The 15,937-nt window shown below is 36.9% G+C and overlaps 1 protein-coding gene across 2 annotated transcripts in view; it reads right to left on the bottom strand.

Annotated features, from left to right (window-relative positions):
- Nucleotides 1-15,009, bottom strand: part of LOC140162779 (EGF-like repeat and discoidin I-like domain-containing protein 3) — a 48,657-nt gene extending 33,648 nt beyond the window's left edge. Inside the window, exons 1-5 of one of the 2 annotated variants that reach the window (XM_072186078.1) lie at nt 14,890-15,009; nt 10,321-10,716; nt 6,149-6,220; nt 4,108-4,224; nt 981-1,049 (exon numbers count right to left, since the gene is read on the bottom strand). In XM_072186078.1, the coding sequence (XP_072042179.1) occupies nt 981-1,049; nt 4,108-4,224; nt 6,149-6,220; nt 10,321-10,669 (607 nt within the window). In that variant the 5' untranslated portion in view covers nt 10,670-10,716; nt 14,890-15,009. The remainder of the gene's footprint in view (nt 1-980; nt 1,050-4,107; nt 4,225-6,148; nt 6,221-10,320; nt 10,717-14,889) is intronic. The other variant, XM_072186079.1, reaches the window with a different exon arrangement.
- Nucleotides 15,010-15,937: the final 928 nt, after the last annotated feature.

The raw sequence follows: 15,937 nt of genomic DNA, 5'->3' as shown, positions 1-15,937 counted from the left end.
TGTGACATCCTGAACATAAAACAAGTACTGTTCACCGTCGAATAATATGTAGGCTGTAGCCCTATTGTACCGAGTGTGGAAACTAGGCTTGCACCCGAGGGCACTCCAACTTTGGAGGTGACGCGTATGTAGGGCTGTTAAGACCCCCTTTTTCAGCGTCGCTGTCACCCAAAAAACCCATATTTTTTTACGAACACATGTTCTGTCACCCGAAGACCCCTATTTTTTCATTTGATCTGTCACCCAAAGAACCTTACTTGTTCGATTTTAACAGCAACTTTCATTTATCACTGATTTTGTCACTTATTTTGAAAAAAACAAAGATATTTGAAGCCATTTAGAACTAGAAATTCGATTTTCGAGGTTTCTGTTGCGCTATTTTGGCTCTCACCCAAAGATTCCATTTAAAAAAGATCATGTTCTCACCCAATGACCCCATAATTTTTACACTTTGCTCTCACCGAATGCCAAAAATCATGCTCTCACCGAATGACCCTTAGTGCGAAAGTGCCAGCCCTACACCTATATCCATTTCAAATTAAAGTGCCCCTTCTGGGGGCTTGCACTGAACATGCATTACTTAGACATATACGTTTTCTAGCATTTCGCCAGGATCGTAATGCAGAGAGAGAAAAGTTAGCACCCGTTAGCACCCCATGGCAGCGCCCATACGTGTGTCAATTTGTGATTCGCGGGATTTTTTTTCAGGCTCTGTAGCGTGCAAATTTGGCTGGTGCGATTTTACAGTCTACCGTGTGCTTGTACATACTTACCCATACATATGTTTGGGTAGAAACTGTTTTCTAGCATTTCGCCAGGATCGTAATGCAGAGAGAGAAAAGTTAGCACCCGTTAGCACCCCATGGCAGCGCGATTACGTGTGTCAATTTGTGGTTCGCGGGATTTTTTTTTCAGGCTCTGTAGCGTGCAAATTTGGCTGGTGCGATTTTACAGTCTACCGTGTGCTTGTACATACTTACCCATACATATGTTTCCATAATCAGTCATACATATTTCTCCATTCTCGCAGGGGGGAGAACAGGGATCAGCTGAGGAATGAAAACAAACAACAAATAAGGGGAATTAAAATCATTGGCAAAATAAGCAACAAAAACTACCTCACTTTCATAAACTGTCCCATATGTATTCTTCAATGACTGAGCAATAACCAGAGTCGAGTCAAAACACACCGCAAGTAAGAATGATTACACAGGGCAAAACGAAACCCCCATAAAGTTATGTATAATACTGCCCTCAATTTCCAAACTCTTGATTGATATTGGGCGTTCGAGTGAATCAGGTATGTGCTTTTTACAGAAAATGTCTTTTTTTTTCATATGTTTAAACCAATACTTTATAGAAATAACTACGAGCCTATTATCTGCCGAACCACTGTGCTTTTCCTGTCATGAACAACACGCCCATTATTTCTGGTAATGGTCTGTTTCGAACCATTTATCTTACATATATCGTGAGCAAAATTTAATTGTTTGTATCAAAATATGTAGATATAATAGTTTAAAAAGAAATTTAATGCCAACATTTAGTTTCTTGAGTTAAAAACACTAACACCTGAGACGCCAGCATTATCAAATCAATACAACATTGATCTGTATTTGAAGTGGTTTGGTACAGGTTATTCACTTGCATAGTTAATCCGCTGGAGTATATTCACCCCGTGACCATTGTTATTCAAATGATTAATGAATAATGCAGATGACAAAAATTGACTACGATCGGTTTCAACACCATGAAATTTATATCTTAGAAAAATGTGATTAAGCACATATTTGAAAAACTCATTAACGTAACGGGCGCAAATAGCCATAGTAGCTGAAGGCGCCATTAAAACCCAAAGAAAGAAAGAACCCATTAACGCAGTTTTCATTGGTACCCCCCCCTTTCATGGGTAGGTCACAGTAAGGCTTTGCACCCCCAGCCTCTTGACTTGTAATGAGTACCGCAGAGTAGTTGCGAAGCTCCCTGGTCGGGTAGTATCCCGGGGTTCTTACCTAGTAGCTAATTTGCATGCTCCGTTGAGCGTTTTTTGGGTTGGGTAAGGATAAAGACAGTTAGTTTTTATTTATGAATAATTATTACTTCGTTATGCTCAATAACTGTTATTGATTTGATAATGCTGGCTTCTGAGGTGGTAGTGTTTTTAATTCAAGAAACTAAAGTTTGGCATTTAACCTATTTTTAAACAATTATATATACATATTTTGATGCAAACAATTTAATTTTGATGCATACAATTTAATTTTGCTCGCCGTATTATGTAAGATAAACGGTTCAAAACAGACCATTACCAGAAATAATGGGCGTGTTGTTCATATGACTGGCTCAATGTTAGTTGGTTTGAGGTTTCGACCCCTGTCGGGGTCTTAACCTCAAACCAACTAACATCTCACCAGTCATGAACAACACGCCCATTATTTCTGATAATGGTCTGTTTCTCACCCTTTATCTACTACATACATAACAGATGTGCTTACTACTCTATGCATGGTAACAGGACTAGCATAGATTAGCGTATATAACAGTGATGCATGTCTGGAGCAACTCACGTGGTCGGGGCAAATTGGATGCGGCAATTAAAGTGGACAATAGTCAAAGTGGGTGCGGGAAAGTGGAACGCCGGAGACAGACCTCAATCAGAACTGTGCAATACACATGTGTCCGACCATAGCATAATGATGTACCAGGAGGCAGGCCCAAGGTGGTGTTGGCAATTAAGACATACCTGAAGGGGTGCATTTCTGTAATGCCCCTCTCCACGGTTCACTTTACTCCGGCCCGAAACTCTGGGGCACAGCGGGACGACTTCGTCAAGTTCACACCATTTAAGAATATTGTGTTTTAGAGAAACTTTGTTATTTGTTAGTTGCAGTCTTAATATAAGAATATCACCTAAATATTTTACCTTCCAGTGTTTTGTAATCCCTTTTGGAAACATGATGCAGTCATGTCTACAGTAGAATTCACCTCGACCTTTGCAGGACTTAAACCCCATTAAAAGCTATTAAACCAAGATAACACTCATTGAAAACACCTCAACTGATTAAATCATATCTTCTCTGGTTAAATACACACAACATATGTTTCTGCTTTACACGTACAATGGAGCAATGCGCTGGGATTATAGTTTCAGTTGGGTGAACGATTATAAAGCGAGCGCTAGAGAACAATTCTGTGTGGTCTTTGTATACGAAATGAGACAATACGTGCTTATTGTTAACCAGCGTTCTTGAAAATGAGAATCATGGTGGTTTGCAGACTTAACACGGTTTGGAAATAATTTCTTCAAATTTTTGGTGTTATCTGTCGTTTACATATCCTTCCTAAAACACCAAAGTACGCATATTTCCAAACATCTAAATTAGCTAAAAATTTAAGACATGTTACAAAACTATATTTACTAGAATTTTAGAAGAGTACTTATAATATTGGCCGGTTATTTTTTACACAGCGACGTTAACTAGGCAATGTACTATTACCTATAACATACACTAAAACACCAAAGTACGCATATTTCCCAACTTCTAAATTAGCTAAAAATTTAGGACATGTTACAAAACTATATTTTCTAGAACTCTTCTTAAAAGAAGAGTACTTTTAATATTGGCCGGTTATTTTTCACACAGCGACGTTAACTAGGCAAATCCCCATACTTTTAACGTAGGCTATTTGTAGAGGTCACGCGTCAATGGTAAGAGCACTGTGTATTGTGCATAGGAAAACGGACAGTAACTGCAGTATGACAAACTCATTTTATACATATTCATAACACACATAGCTGCACGTTATGTTTTCATTTGATCTAAAGTACATTCATCTATCACCACCTTAGATCTCCATACTTCTTTTCCATTCTGCACTTACTTTTCTGGAATAGACCATTAAATGCTAAAATGATTAACTAAAATTTGAATGTGTGCGCGTAGGTGTATGAATTTGCCCCCCACTTTTGAGGCAAAACCCCCAAATCATGTATATTTGCCTATTTCCCCCCTAAAATCCAATTTGCCCCCCCCCCACCACCTTCCCACCCCCTGCCCCCCACCCCCCGAAAAAAAATTCCTGGCGCCGCCACTGTGGTTTACATACCTTGACTGCAGGTTGGTCCAATGGATCCTACTGCGCAGTCACATGTGAATCCCTGGCCCTGGTCACCCGGTGTACATGTTCCTCCATTAAAGCAGGGGTATGAAGAACAGGGATCAGCTGAGGAACGAAAACAATAGAGGCCGTCAGCCTTTCGCCATCTTGTGGGTACAAACGATAAGCGCGTTTATGAATCGGACACTACGCGTAGGGCGCAGCTTGCCACGCAGTTGTTATCACGCGTCGATGCGGTGATTTTATTGTTCACGCATGGAGATCGAACGACCGTCGCAGCGTGTACCCACAAGATGGCGGCATATGACGTCACGCTGACGGCCTCTATTAAGATAAATCATTGGCAAAACAAGCACCAAAATATATATATATTCCTGTCCTGGACACGGCCATAGATAAATTAATTTTTATTTGGATATTATTTGAACATCTACCACGCTTTCAAATGTCGATGGGTCTGGCTCAATTACTCTACTCGTGAATATTGGGCTACTACATCTACTTCTTTTTGCCTACTTTGATCAGGTGACTACATATGAAACTGAAATTAAAATCGCAATTGCTTTCTTCAAAGATTCGGTTTGTAACAAAGGGTACATATAAAAGCATTGGTTCGGAAAAAACATCCTGCAGGAGCTTAGCTAGGAAAATATGAACTATTGTGACCAAAACCAAAACCTACAATTAGCTCTTACGAGAGTATTGCGAGGAACTTTTACCATAGCTTAAATAAAGGCACTGCCAACATGAACAAAGAACATTTTTTGATTGTAGGCAACTAGAGGTTAAAAGTGTTAAGCATGCAGTTGTTTAAAGCATTGAAATCATTTGTTGGTTCAAAGTTAACGCAACAATTGCGTGAAGTTGCAAAAAGTGGAAAAGTATGAGGGTTTTGTTGAAAGATTATTGAAAGAGAACCACATAACCAGCGTGTTTTTAAGATTATTTAAGATTGGTTAAGGATGTTTATGAGAAGACAATAAGAGTGTACATTCCATGGTGCCACATAAAATAATTTGTTCTTAAGGGGGTACTACACCCCTGGCCACTTGTGTGCTTTTTTTTTCATTTTTCTCAAAAATGATAGCGCATTGGTGACAAGTAAGATATGTATATTATATGGGCAAGGACTACAACTACTGCACTGACAATTCAGCAACTCAAGGCAAGTAGTTATTGATTTATTGATCAAATATTGGTTTTCCCTAATTTTTGACTGTAACTCCACAACTGCTGTATGTGCTGAAATAAAATTTACAGTGCAGTAGTTGTAGTCTTACTTGTCACCAATGTACTATAATTTTTGAGAAAAATGCAAAAATAGGCACAAAATTAAAGAGTATTGGGTGCTTCCAGAAATGTTGAGCACTAAAACAAATTTGACACCTCTGACCACGTAAATCATGAAAATAAGAAGAAAAAAACTATACTTTGATCAGCTCGTAAACGGCGGGCCTTATAACATCGCAGATTAATATAAACTTATTTTATTTTGAGAATTGTCTTGTGACATCTCCCCAGAAGCATCAAGAATTATTAATTCAAGTCCTATAATACTTTGTCTACTTTCTTTAACACACACATTATAGACAGACAGGTCAAATAATAGCACTCTTAACGTGGGTCTTCTTTTTGGCGTAGTGAGGCGTTGGGCTCTGATGACAGATGGGTCAGATGTCAAAATAAATATTGTTACCTTTTTGATCACAACACATGTGTATGTAAGATGTGCTATACAGAAACTAACAAAACAATACCTTAAAGTATCATTTTTTTAGCGTGGGCGTGTCTGTTGTCAGGTCGATGACAGACATTGAATAATAAATATTGTGACTTAACATTCCGCATTGCTTAAAGCAAGAGTAGCCTTAGCCCAAGGCTTGGGGTCTATAAGTCACAGAAAAGCACACTCCATGGTGCCACACAAATAGTTTGTGCCCAAAGAGCATTAAACCGTTGTGATCAAGGATGAACTACTTATACATGCGTGTGCGTGGGTGTATGCAATATGGGTGGGGTGTACACTTACTAACACATGTGTACACATTAACATTCAGTATACATATTTCTCCATTCTCGCAGAGTGGAGAACAGGTACCAGCTGAGGAATGAAAACAAACAAACAAATAAGAGAAATTAAAATCATTGGCAAAATAAGCAAATAATAATAATAGTAATTATAATAATTACTACCTCATTTTCCCAAAAAAAAGTTTTCATCAATTACTGAGCAATTGTCAGAATGAAGTTAAGTAAACACACAGCAAGTACATATGATTTAAGTTGTGCCTTCTGATTGATGACTGGCTGATTCATCAGATGGTTAAGTAATCAGTCCTGTGGGCCGCACGCTTCTGATATGATATGGCAGAACAACGTAACCCAAAATCTTTGACTTTTGATCGAGTTAATGCATTTTAAGTTCAATCGAAGCGCTTATTATTATTTCTGACAGCCTTGGGCTTACACATTCATGCTATTCCGAAGTTGCTTAATGTATATCAGCCTAATTTGACACTTTTACCAATTTGATGTAAAACGCCTTATCATAATCAAAGAATATTAAAAATCTCTACCGCAAGCAAAGTTTTGCTGTACCTATGTTATTACAGTAGGGAAACACAAGGCAAAAACCCCAAAAAAATATGTATATACTGCCCTCAATCTCCAAACTCATGTATTTAGAACAAGGTACGGATCCATGCTGTTTGTAATATTGGGCGTTCGAGTGAATCAGGTATGTGTTTTTACAAAAAATATGTCTGTTTTTCATAGGACTAGCATAGATTAACGTACATAAAAGATAATCTCAAGTGGTCGGGGCAAATTGGATGCGGCAAAGTGGACAATAGTCCAAAGTGGATGCGGAAAAAAGTGGAACGCCGGGAACAGACCTCAATCAGAACTATGGTTTTGACCATAGCATAATGATGTACCCTAGGTGGTGTTGGCAATTAAGACATACCTGAAGCGGGTGCATTACTGTAATGCCCCTCTCCACGGTTCATTTTCCTCCGTCCCGAAAAATGTGTCAATGTTATTTGTTAGTTGCTGTCGTAATGTAAGAATATCACCTAAATCTTTTACCTTCCAGTGTTTTGTAATCCCTTTTGGAAACAAACTCATTTTACACATACTCATAAAACACATAGCTACACGTTATCACTGTTTGTAACCTATATCACACTCTATTTGATCTAAAGTACATTCTTTGGGGAAACTTATAAATGTCATTTTGTTAAGTTGCAGTCATAATGTAAGAATGTCACTTGAATCTTTTGCCTCCCCGTGTTTTGCAATCCTGTTCTGACTAAACAAAAAAATTCGGTCCACTTTACCCCCGGTTTCCCTACACTAAACGTTTTTGGGAAAATGCATCACACTTTTTTTCCCAAAATTAGAAACAATGATATTTCATATTTCAGATATTATCGAGATAACTCTATTGACAATCTCATCTTATAATATTAGTATGAAATCTGGAAGAAGAAAGGAATGACAGACCTATATGTTAAGAAACGTGTATTTGTAAGCCGGACCATGGAAGAAAGAGATGAGAAGGAACCACAACGACTTCGATCGGCCAAGTTTTAATCCGCTTATCTTTTGACGCATGAAAAGAAAAGCTATCAATGGTACTTACTTTCATGTATGATCCATTTACCGCGATCGATGCTTGGCGAAATCATTACTGGAAAAAACTATAACAAACCCATCCAAGAACAAACAAACGCTACCCAGAAGTAAGATTATGGAATTTCACTGATGCTCTGAACATGAATAGTAGCTTTGTTTTGGGATCTACAGTCAAACTGTTTTCTTGATCGTGTTGTGTAGAAAATGTCCTTTAAAACATCGAAAAGGTCATCAAAATCGGCCGTTTTTTGCTGAGTTTCATCTTTAGCAAATAAGGTAAGATTTTGGTGACTTTTCGATGAAAAATAGATGCAAAATGTTCTTAAATAATGTACAATGTTCCGGTTGAGTCCGGTACATGAAACCTGTTTAATTTAATAGTTTATATGTGTATAATCGTAACTAGCTAACTCGTTTCAGTGCCAAAGACTGCCAACCCTGAGAAAAAAGTCATCAAAGTTCGGGAAAATTGGGCGAAATGGAAGAAAAAGATGTAGGCCATCAATGACTGATGATCACGTCACCAGAGAAAATCCTATAGAGTGCTTGCACGGAAGGTCATTAGTTCAAATCATCCTTCAGACACGCTCCAGAAGACATGTAAATACATGGAGTACAATACCAATCACCTATTTAACGCGGGGTATTGATCAAAGTAAATCCTCATGAATAACAATGTCAATTAAATGTCGGTAAAGGGAGTGGACAAAGTGAATGCGTTCGTTGTGGTTCCTTCTTATCTCTTTCTTCCATGGCCGGACAAAGTAGTGAAATATGCATATTTTTTAATTTAGCTTTGGGAGAATGAGTTTATCATAGGAATGCCACAGACCTAATGTGAGTGAAATTTGCTGACCTCCTTCTTCCGTCGACCATGTGCTCCTCTATATTCAAACTTAAAAACCATAGAGTTTGACAACTTCACTTGCATAATTGTACCACTAATTATGTATTACACAGGTTTCAATGGGAAAGTGGCTAATTTCGGGTGGAATTTTCTCATATGTGAATGGACACTATTAATACAGGGAAAAATTCAAAGTTGCTCAAATTGAGTTATAAACCATGCCAAAGTGTTTCTCTGGTCACAAGGATTCAGAAAAAGTATAGTTTGACCTATCTGTGAAGTATGGTTCTCAAGCAAAACGGTCAAATGTCAAGGTTAGACCTCTAAAGGGGCCAAATTTGAAAACTTGCTCCGATTTTTGTCAAAATGGTCTCAAATTCTTCCTCTCGTCATAATAATTCATAATAAGATTCACAGATGTAGAAAGTTTGCTTCCCAAGGTTACACCCACAAATTGGTCAGTCAAAAGGTCTATGTACACGTTTGATATGGAGCTTTATGGTCTTGACCTATTTGCCTGTGAAGCAAACTTCCTACATTATATAACACCTATCCTATTATTGACTAGTATGCTAAGAGGAAGAATTTGATACCATTTTGACAACAATCGGAGCAAGTTTTCAAATTTGGCCCCTGTAGAGGTCTAACCCCGGGGGTCTAACCTTGACATTTGACCTTTTTGCTTATAACTTGAGACTGAGACTTTTCATGTTTTAACGCACTGAACCGTAAACACCTTAAAATGACAGTGCGCCCTCGAAGCTGAAAGTTATAATATGGTAGGGCGAATATTCACTAAAAACTGAAGCCGTCCGTATGAATTTTTGTACTATTACAACAAAAATGTCATATAATGAGAAAAAATATACCATTTTGATGCACCAAACTCTAAAAAAAATACTTTTTGGCTATATAGCTTGATCAATTTCAGCGATTTTAATGCAGTCTTTTCAGATGTCATGCAAACAAATAGTTACGCGTCGTAATTCCATGTATCGCCCAGGCCTATTAGTGCTATGTAACCTATTGACCCCATCTGTACTCCCGCGTTAAAATGTCTTTCCGCAGTGTTGATTTTTTAGTCAATTTAACAAGGTGGTGAAACGCCGTGCATTCTCTAATTTCAGTACATTTCTGTTGTCAACCGTATTATTTGAATGCGATTATTTTGAACATTTTAAAACGCTTAAAATATCACAAACAAGTAGGCCTATGTTAATAAATAATATTAATACAAGCTAAAACCGTTGGGGTTCGATAATTAACCCCACAAAACTAACCGAGAGTATAAAAATGCCATGCGGCTGAGCGGTTATGTCGTCTCTCTCCGCCCATCATGCCGTTCGCCGCCTGCAAATCGTCGTTCTTTGGGCCTTTATCTAATTTGTCTTTAGCTAAAAGAATTAGCTATTGATTTATTCTATTCAGCAATATCAAGGACTACTATCAAACTTCTAACAGCAAATAGCTAGTTGGCTTAGTGATATGCAAATGCAGTCTGTATCCAGCGACAAATATACCGGATACCGGATACCAATGTTGATATTTTATTAAAATCACAATCATTTAATAACCTGCAAGTCGCTTTTGAACTATATACTCATGTATTTATGCGATCGGCAACCACCTCATTAGAATCGCATTAGTTTACAAATCATTGTTCTTTGAGCCTTTATCCAATTTGTGTTTAGTGAAATAAAGCTTAATATTAAACTTACGTGTTTCACAGTTGACTCCAGTGAAGCCCACCGCACATGTACAGGTGTAAGAAGTGTTTTCATCTGTACAAGTACCTCCATTTTGACACGGGTTAGGATCGCAATTATTTTCTTCAGAACTAGAACTAGAACTAGAACTAGGTTCAGAACTAGACCCAGATCCATGTCCACGTCCGTGTCCATGTCCATGTCCGTGTCCGTGTCCATGTCCATGTCCTTGTGCTTGTCCTTGCCCTTGTCCTTGTCCTTGTCCTTGCCCTTGTCCTTCTCCTTGTCCTTCTTTCTTAGCCATTACAGAAGCATCAGCTGCTACAAGTAGTAACAAGACTAAAACTCGTGCCTTGTACATTTTCGAATTTGCCTTCTGATTCCTCCAAGTCAGATCAATCCTTGTCTCTAAAAGTAAAAGAAAAGAAAAGAAACATATTTCTAACAAGCCATCGGAGAACACTATCTACTAAAAACATTGCAAGAATTCTTTGTGTCTTTATCATTATTCAAACTTGGTCCCATTTATGGAAAGCTCTATTTTTGAATTCTAATCAATTCTTTTGTTTTGATATTTTTTCTCCTACTGAAAGTACTCAGCTTCTTCATTCTTATTTAATATAGATGGTAATGATCACCCCATTAACCATAATCTGATATGACTTCTTTCCAAAAAGGAACGTTATAATAATTTGTTAGCAGACACCAGACGTTGTCAACTATATAGTTGGGCCATAATTCTATGAAAGGACTCAAACGTAAGTTCATGCAATTTCCAAAAGTTTAACTGACTGTCAGCACAATGAATACAGCTAACCTGGAATGTTCGAAGTGTGACACTTTGCTTGATTTTTATGTATCAAAAGTCAAAGTTGCTCCAATTTCCGTGATGTTGGACGTGCCCTTTTGTAAACCATTGGTGACTTTTGATCAAATGAGGGCGTTGTATAAGGATGGAAATATTTTACTTGATCGCGATTTAGTTCTTGATTTGGATGGTCTCCTTCACTAGCTATGAAATTTGTAAAAGAATTTGTAAAGAGATCTAAATTTTTAATTTGTTGGTAAACAGAATAAAGCCCCAAAGAATATGTTTCAACTTTGGGGCTTCTTTTACGTTTGGGGACCGTTCACAAACACTTATTAGGGGGGCTAATGTAAAATAATCATCGCGAACATTTTTCAGGGCCCTCCTTTACAGAAAATTCAGCTCCTTTTTTTTGACATTATGGATCAACCCCATAAAAAAGCATATAAATTCAATTTCCCAGGGAAAATTTGTGGTCATTTTTCAGGGTCCTTGCCCCTTAGGAGGTGCAAACATTTTCAGGGCTCACCCTTTCTGCATCAGGCCCCCAACAAGTGTTTGTAAACGGTCCCTTGTAATTTTCAAGATCCCCATTTATGCCAAAATTATCTTCAACGAATCATTATTTTGCACTAAATGATGGTTGCACTAGTGACTAAGGGATCAGAGACAGAGTGGTGATGGAAAACAAAACAATTAAGTCAATCATAACATTGATATCGAGGATGTATTGTACATTACATGTATAGGATGTTGAAAAATGCAGCTTTTTTAAAGCATCATTTTTGACAAATGTTAATATTCAAAACAAAAGCATTTTGAAAAGGGGTAACATTGATAGGGTAGGAAAAAAGATGTCTCTATTCACAGGTTTTAAAATTTTTCAAATCTACAAAATAAATGCAAGGAAATACAAAGAAATGTTTAGTAACTGTAAATTGTAACTTGTCACCATTTTAAAAACACCGGCTCAATAAAATATTCCAGAAACAACCCGTACATGTCAATGAATCATTGTTTTAAACTGCAATATGATTGCATGGGTGGCTGAGTTACCTTATACATACAAAATAAAGAAAACAAAAACGCCATTAAATCAATCAAAATAATGTTCCATTAAATCAATCAAAAGAATGTTTTTGTCCAAGCCATGTGGAAAAGTGCAACTTTTTCTGAAAGCATCATTTTTGGAAAATGTGATTATTTTTGGCCAAAACAAAACGACTTTTTAATGACGGAGCTTTGGGAGAGTAGGGAGAAATGATTCATTTATTCATGGGGTTTTAAATTTTTCAAATCAACGAAATGTATGTCAAGTTTAACGCAAAGAAATGTTTTGTAGTTTTAGAGGAGGGTATTTTTTGAACCCTTAACTATTTGGAAACATGTTTTCTAAATTTATAACAGTCTGGTTCTATTTTTATAAAAAATAACATTCCAACAGGAAAATCTGGGTAAAAGTTGGGAACCAGCTGGTTTCTGTTAATTTGGGTATGCTGAACTCGAACGTGTTGTCTGGCAAGCAGTCATTTGACCGTGACCCTCATAAAGACCCCCCATGACCCTATAGGATCGTATAAGGAGAACAATTAATTCGATTCCAAAGCTTTCAAATTTATCAAATTATGCGTCGGGCCCCACGGGTGTACGACCTATTAAGCTATTTGCTTGATGTGTATATGTAAGTTTAGAGGTTTCAGAAATAAAATAGTCTAGTTAGCATGTTACACAGCAAAGAGTTAGAATATTAGGTAGAATTCCATAGGATTTAATGGCATTTATATTTATTTATCATCTTTCTTCTGACCTTGACATCGCAGATAGTACAGGGTGAGTCAAAAAAAGTGCAATAGAGCAAAGAATCGATATTTATGTAAGAACGAAGTTGAACTGTCCCATTATTGAACGTTTTTATAAATGCCACAGTCAATAGTCACCTTCTGTGAAAAAATAAAGTGACTCGCTACTACCGTTTAATTTTTATGAGTCCTTTTGCTGCGATACCCAGTTTCATTATTTGTCCACGAGGTACCATGTATTTTGAATGAGAGCACACAGTGCACGATAAAGGCACCAGCTCTGAAACTGACTTAAACTTAAATAAGGTTGATTTTTGCGCTACTTTAATTTCTTTTTCTGTTCAAACAAACATTCTAATATTACTTTAAGTCCTCCATACCTCACTCGACTCCAACTCCAGTTTTTTTTAACCCCAATATGTCCAACTTACTGGATATTTTCACTCCACCTCAATTTACGCGCATTTCATTTCGACATTTGAAAAACCCAACAACAAATTTATATGTTTTTGATAGAGAATAAACATCTATAAAGTAAAGGAAAAATGAAAATAACAACAAATAATGTTACTTCTACTTACACAAGACCAAGGGCAATAACACTTTGGGTGTTCCATATTATTTCAATGCCAATGAGGTTAAGAAAATGGCAGTTGTTCCAAAACTACCTTACACAAGGTGAGCTGACATTCAAATTTTAGAAGTCTCTTGGACAAACATTAAAATTGGGTATCGCTATAAAATGTGTCATAAAAACAAAACTTTAAAATGCTAATTCCTTCATTTTTTCACACAATATCACTAATGGATATGTTATCTATAAAATGTTTTAAAACTTAAAATGTTCAACCCGGTTTTTAAATAAAAATGGATTCTTTTCTCTACAGCACTTTTTTTTACTCACCCTGTATTAGAATATCTGGGAGAATAGTTTGTATCCATTTTTACGCAAATGGGATTTTGTCAAATAGGCTATAGCCTAGGACCTGCTTAAAAGGGCATTTCGTGATCCACAACCTCATCCCCCACTTTTCTCGAAAAAAGGTTGAGATTTTTTATACCACTGGAAACCTCTGGCTACATCATGCTTAAGTACAAAAAATATTACTTGCAGATTAATTCGTTTAGCAAAAATATCGTCAAATTTGAATTTCGTTCTGGTATACCAGATCGAAATTGCAACAGTGGCCTATGGAGCAGTGTAACACGCATACTCATGCATAAGTCGCAAACGCAAAATCGGAATCATCTAAAAATTTGTGAGTAAGCTGTTTTCGAGAATATCTACTAAAAATGTCCTAAAGTAAGATGCGAGGATCACAAAAACCTCCTTTAATATTACTGACTCTGAGACATGACTGAGTTCGGTTGCAGTAATCTGATATGCAAGTTTGTTTTTGTTCAGGCGTATAGTCATCAACGCATCATGGATGAATTTAAAGAAGACATCCCTGAAGCATTTTTGACTATTTACTAGCAAGATTAATCAAGAAAACTCCAAACAAAATAGCCTTTAAAATGGATGCTGTGAGAGGGCTGCTGGTTTCATGAGTAAAAGGTCCAAATATGGTGTTGCCTACTTGACAATATATCTGGATAAATTTGTTTCAACTTTTACACGTGTCCTCTGACTCAATTAAAAACATCTGAAAGGTTGAGAAGCACAGACTTGAGCCCTGTCTGATTAATGTTGCTATCTTCAGTAGATAACACGTGGTTAGCAATGTACATGCTGCATTATAACTGATTTGAGTCAGCATTATACTTAAACTGGAATTAGTTAACTTTTTATGGTCAAGAAAGGCTGAAAGTCATTTAAAATGATCTTTTTAAACATTTGTTGCACCCTTATGAGATCATACCACTTAACCAGGTCCGCCCTTTCAGACTGAAAAATAACAACAAGTGTTTCCATTCGCAGACCATTATACTTGTTCGATCAAAATGACAAAAAAATAGAGGGAGTGATCTTACCTTATTTATCTTCAGTTATCTTCCTTCGGTCTGTGCGAGGCAACAATACCAAGCGAAATGAAACATAAAGATACAAATATTGATCAAATAATGTTTTTGCCAGCTGTTTATACGGCTTGATTGACAAGATAACGTCATATAATGATGTTGCACCGCCCATTAGGCGGCGCAAATATGATTTATGTTAAGAATGTTACACGCAGAACGCTAGTCAGCCGGTGGCTATTGTTAAACAAGACCTACTCAGTCACTTAAAACCTTAGTGTACGATCTTTTTAAATTTTCAGATTTGTCTTTTTTTTTCTTCCAATAAATGATAATATGCAATCATAATGAAAGTTCCCAATATATTTGGACGTGAAAAACATTGGGAATTTGCAAAGAAACAACATCATAAACTTCACCTCAATCACTCGAAATATATCGCAATATTTGGATTAGGACGGCGAGTGCGGCCTCAGAGTTACGCAGCCAGTTTGGTTACGCTCTCTCCACATGTGGGAGGAGCGTAACCAAACTGGCTTCGTAGGAGACTACGATTTGCGATCGTTCCGACATATTATCATAATCTAAAAATTATGATAATATGTCGGACTAACAAATCATCCCGTTTTATTACAAATAGGGCGAATTTGACAATTTGCTCATAGATTTAAGTTGGAACATGTGTAAGTATTACAAATATGTGACCATCCAGCACAACTGAGCCACTATTGAGATATGCTCCATTCAACTTAACAATAAACAATAGGAATCAAAGGATTTATTGACTGTTTTATTGATTTTTCACTGCTTAAATGTCAAGTACTATAGACATGATATACATCATTTTAAAGCTAATTTCAAGCAGAATATTTTGGTTGAATATCTCAAAAATGATGATTGGCGACTTCAGGGCTCAATTATGCTGGATGGTCACATATGCCAAAAAATCGGTTTTGAAATAAATAAAGGTGTATTCTGAAAAAAGATCGTACATTAAGGCTTTAATTAGGCGCTAGAAACGAACAAATTCGGTGTTGAAATTAGTTTTTGAAATTAGTGTTGA

This window comes from Amphiura filiformis, chromosome 10, assembly GCF_039555335.1.
Source record: "Amphiura filiformis chromosome 10, Afil_fr2py, whole genome shotgun sequence".
NCBI classification, from domain to species: Eukaryota; Metazoa; Echinodermata; class Ophiuroidea; order Amphilepidida; family Amphiuridae; genus Amphiura; species Amphiura filiformis.
Note: the sequence above shows the minus strand (reverse complement) of the source record. Positions and strands in the feature narration are given on the sequence as shown.